This window comes from Euphorbia lathyris, chromosome 3 (assembly GCF_963576675.1).
Source record: "Euphorbia lathyris chromosome 3, ddEupLath1.1, whole genome shotgun sequence".
Taxonomy (NCBI): domain Eukaryota; kingdom Viridiplantae; phylum Streptophyta; class Magnoliopsida; order Malpighiales; family Euphorbiaceae; genus Euphorbia; species Euphorbia lathyris.
The window spans coordinates 11,106,624-11,111,365 of NC_088912.1; the positions used below are offsets into that span (position 1 = coordinate 11,106,624).

The 4,742-nt window shown below is 33.4% G+C and overlaps 1 protein-coding gene across 1 annotated transcript; it reads right to left on the reverse strand.

The window, feature by feature from the left end:
• Positions 1-2,404: 2,404 nt before the first annotated feature.
• Positions 2,405-4,094, reverse strand: LOC136223681 (cytochrome P450 94C1). The gene has a single exon (XM_066011801.1). The coding sequence runs from the start codon at positions 4,070-4,072 to the stop codon at positions 2,510-2,512; it is 1,563 nt and encodes a 520-aa protein (XP_065867873.1). The 5' UTR covers positions 4,073-4,094; the 3' UTR covers positions 2,405-2,509.
• Positions 4,095-4,742: the final 648 nt, after the last annotated feature.

Below are 4,742 nucleotides of genomic sequence, written 5' to 3' on the forward strand. Positions count from 1 at the left end.
TACCAAACAACTCTATACAATATGCTAGCCAAATCAGCTAACAAAAAAAGTAACCAGGTAACAATTATTTGCCAAACATGGTCATTGTTTGTTTTGGCCCAAATCCAACACCTTGGACATAATGACTTTAAAACGCGTCTGCATGTATTGGATTATCATCTTACTAATAACCTCTAGTCATTTTCTCTCCATTGTCGATGTGGGATTCAGTTCATTCATGCCCCACTGTCATTACTTAGAGTCGCTCCACGCTCAGACCTTCTATCACAACGCCACCCACTTTGAATTAGGTCGTTACATCATCACTTTCAGTCCGATTATAACAATATCTGCATCAAACTATTAGTATTTCAAAGTTAGACTTATTTATTTATTTTTTTGAGAAAAAAAGTTAGACTTATTATTTAGGTAAAAAAAATCAATGAATTATGAAATTAATGAGATTTAAGATTAAAAAAATTTAAAAGTAATAGTTTTTATTTTATCTTTTTTTTCTAAATTAATGTTAAAAAATGATCCTGATGTATCCCAACTTCATCCCAGATGTTGACGAGTTGTTAAAAATTAGTAAACCCAACATGAGCCGCACCGTATGCCTATCCGATTGGTAGGGCCGGTCAGTCCGACCTAGTCCGAGTCTTAAAACATTCGATAAAATCGATGATGATTGATTCTTCTACATTGTAACTCTCCGCTTTAAAATACACAAATTTAATTCGAATTCGTTAATATATATGACGAGCGAAGTCTGAGCAGGCCAAAACTTGGCTCAACTAGATTACAGTATTAACGATGTGTTGTATTATATATTTTTTTTATATTTTCTATTTTTTGATAAATTACTGAATATATATTGTATATACATCCCCTTTTTTTTTTTATATAAAGTATGTACATCCCCTTAGAAATAAATATTTAATAGATACTTAATGTGCATTGGAATACGATGTATAAATCGTATAAGTTAATATTAAAATAGATAGATAATATATAATATATAATATATTATAAATAAACCGATAAATAAAAAGCAAATATAGCGCCTTATACGATGAAAATACTGAACTTGACAAATAATAATTTAATAAGGATTAAAAGAAAAGAATAATAAAAATATGTAAACATATAAAGAAATAAAATATCAATAAATAATATTATATAAAAATAAATAATTATATAAAAAATAAATAAAGTAGAAAATAATTTTTTTAAGGGTAATTAATTTAGTAGTCTCTATATTTTGACAAAACACACTGTTTAGTCTCTATATTTTCAAAAACACACGGTAAAGTCTCTAACGTTTTTCTCGGTGAACTGTTTAGTCCCTAACGTTTTTCTCGGTGAACTGTTTAGTCCTTACTGTTAGACTCTCATGAAGATTCTGTTAGTCAATTTGGATTTGCGTTCTTCTTTTCCTTTATTTCCCTTTCCTTTAAACTCTAATGCATATGAAATCAACTTTGAGTGTTCTTCTTCTTGATTTTCTTCTTAATCATTCAAATTCGTAAGCATTGGATCTGTTCTTTTTCTTGTTCTCCATACAAATAGCTTCTTCTTCTAAATTGGATTTCCTTTTCTGAAGTTTGAAGGTAAATAGTAAAGGATAATTTAGTCATTTCCGAAGTCATAAACAGTAAAAAATCTAACAAATAGACAGAAAGACTAAACAGTTCACTGAGAAAAAGGTTAGAGACATTACCATGTGTTTTGTCAAAATATAGGGACTAATAAATTAATTACCCTTTTTTTAAAGTAAAAATAATAAGGGAGTGTTTGTTTACCTACTTTTTCACATCATTTTTGTCTTTTTAGTTTAAAAGAGAGAATTTTAAGTGTTTGGTTAGTTTTCACTTGTTTGCCCTCTATATATGAAAAGTAACTTTTTACAAAAGTAGAAAATCTACGCTTTTTGGAAAAGCACTATTTTTCAACAGCAAACAGCAAACCGTGATACCAAACAGTAAACATCGGGTAAACCAAACGGGTCCTAAATAATGAATTGAAAGAAAATTATTGTAATTTTACTTTTTCATTGGAGATGCTTTTTAAAATTGAGTGTTTAGTTAGACACATCTTGTTTGCATTTTATAGCTGAAAAGTAGCTATTTATAAAAACAGGGAATCTATATTTTATTGGAAAAACATTATTTTCAAACAGTAAACAACAAACAACAAATAGGAACAACAAATAACAGGTAAATCAAACAGTCCTTGAGTGTTCATATAAGTATGTTTATCAAGTTTGAAAATTCGTTAATAGTTTCGTCTTTCGTCTTATATGAATCTGATCAATAAAAAATAAGTGTTAATTGATTTTTCTGTTAAAAATGATTGTTTGTAAATTTTACCAAATACTTTTATGTCTCTTATTTAGAATTAAAAGATAAAAGAGTTTCGAAAAATAGAACCAAACAGACCCTAAAACCATTAAAAGCGCATGCCTAATTTTTTTTATATAATATATTTACATATATTTCTTTATTTCCTAATGTATATTAATACAACCTAATTAACATCGGTGGAATTTAGACGTTTTCCTTTCTTGAATTAGCACCGGCAAACCGCCTCTCACGGTGGCGGTAAGACCCGGAGAAAATTTCGGTAGTTGATTTGGATCCGCAACCCGAACATTAAACGCTCTAATTATTGCTAGAGCTACACTTTTCATCTCTACTAATGCCATTTCCTTCCCTAAACAAACCCGAAACCCGGCTTGAAAAACCGGGTACTTAAACGGACTCTCCGGTACAAAAATCCCATTTTTCAACCACCGTTCCGGTTTGAATTCGTTACAATCCAAACCCCAAATCCGATCCATCCGACCCATTGCGTATTGATGGTACGTAACCCGGGTCCCTTTCGTCACAAATGTACCATCCGGTAATACATCATCTTCTTGAGAGAATTTGGAGTCAAATTGAACCGGAGGAAACAATCTCAAGCTCTCATAAACGGCAGCGTTTAAGTAATGCAGTTGGTTCAATTTTTCAAAACTAGTGACGATTTTTTCTTCCTCCCTCGGTCCGATTACCCTCTCTGACTCGTTGCGAATCGCTGACTCGACTCGTGGGTTTTGCGATAACAGCCAGAAAAAACTTGTTAACCCGGAAGCCACCGTGTCCCGGCCGGCGAGAAGAAAACTAACGACAATGTCACGGAGATACTTATCGTCTTCAATTGACCCCATGAATCTCGACAACAAGTCTTTATTATCGGAAAATTTCTCTTTTCTCCGGTGATTAATTATATCTCCGGCGAGTTCATCCACCAATTTAATAGCTTGTTTCAGCTTCTTCTCCGACCCGATATTCAACAACCGTTTAACTTTCCACACAATCGGAGATGCCGCGAGTGCTCTCTCCGCCGATAAACACGACGCCGTATCAAAAGCCAGAGCAAATTCCGATATCGGCATGGACAATTTCAAGCAACCCGGGTCTAACCCGAATGAGAATTTACAAATAGTATCAAACGAAAACCGCCGGAAAACATCCTGTAAATCCAAAATTCCCCCAATTTGATCATCGGAGGACGAAATTGAAGATAAAAGAGGGATTAATCTGGTTTTAATTTCATCTGAGATCAATTCAAAAGCGTGCATTCTAATAGACAAAGAACCCAATTCGAGACTGGCCATTTTTCTCTGAAACCGCCATGAATCTCCGTCGACATTGAAAATCCCCTTTCCTAAAAGATCGCCGAGGAGGGCAGAAAAGGGTTTGCCTTTCGGGTAATTATCGAAATGGGTTTTGAGAATGTACTCGACATTTTCAGGATTAGAGGTGATTATGTTGTTTAGGACATGAATTTGGATGGAACCAGTTGGGGATTTTTTGAGAAGATGAGTGTACCAATCGCAGAGATTTGTGAAGTCTTTTGTCCATGATTTGTTGATGTAAGTTCTGCAGATTTGGCAGTTGCAATATGGTTTGAGTCTGAGGAAGAAAAGGAGGAGGGAGAAAAGGGAGAATATGATTGTGAATCCGAAGAAAAACCAGCAGAAAATGTATGAAATTGATTGAAAGATGAAGGAGGAAGAAGATGAAGAAGAAAAGGTTTTAGGGGAATCCATTGGAGAAGATGAAGAAGAAGGTGGGCAGTGGGAAGAGTAAATGGAGGCTGAGGGGATATATATAGAGTATTTGGACATGATAGATTGGGAAAATTACGAAAATAAACCTTCCGTTTGTTTTACCTACTGTTTGCTTTCTGCAGTTACAGTTTGCTATTTGCTGTTGGAAAAAACTGCTTTTCCAAAAAAAAAACAGGAATTCCTGCTTTTGTAAAAAGCTAATTTTGAGGTGTAAAATGCAAATAGGAAATCAGTAACTACACACGGAGATCATTAACAGAGCATGAAAATGAGCAACCAAACATCCCCTTCATGTGGTTTAAAATTTGAGAAAAGGTATCAAAGGAGACCTAAGGTTTTTGGAAAGTATTAATTTAGACTTTTCGTATAAAATAACACCACTGTAGGCTCAACATTTAAAAAATGGTACTAATTTAGGCGTCGATAACGGAACGTGACACATGATTCATAATACTCAGAGTAATATGAATAACGTGTCACTTTCCGTTATCGATGTCTATATTGGTACTCTTTTTTTTAAAGTTAAACATACATTGATGTTATTTTATATGTAGAGTCTAAATTGACACTTTTCCAAAAACCTTAGATCTATTTTTATACCTTACCTTTTAAAAATTTGCAAACATGAGTTGTGTTTTTTTCCGTAGTT

Coding starts and splice junctions, on each gene's coding strand:
- LOC136223681 (XM_066011801.1), bottom strand. CDS start 4,072: ATGGATTCCCCTAAAACCTTTTCTTCTTCATCTTCTTCCTCCTTCATC.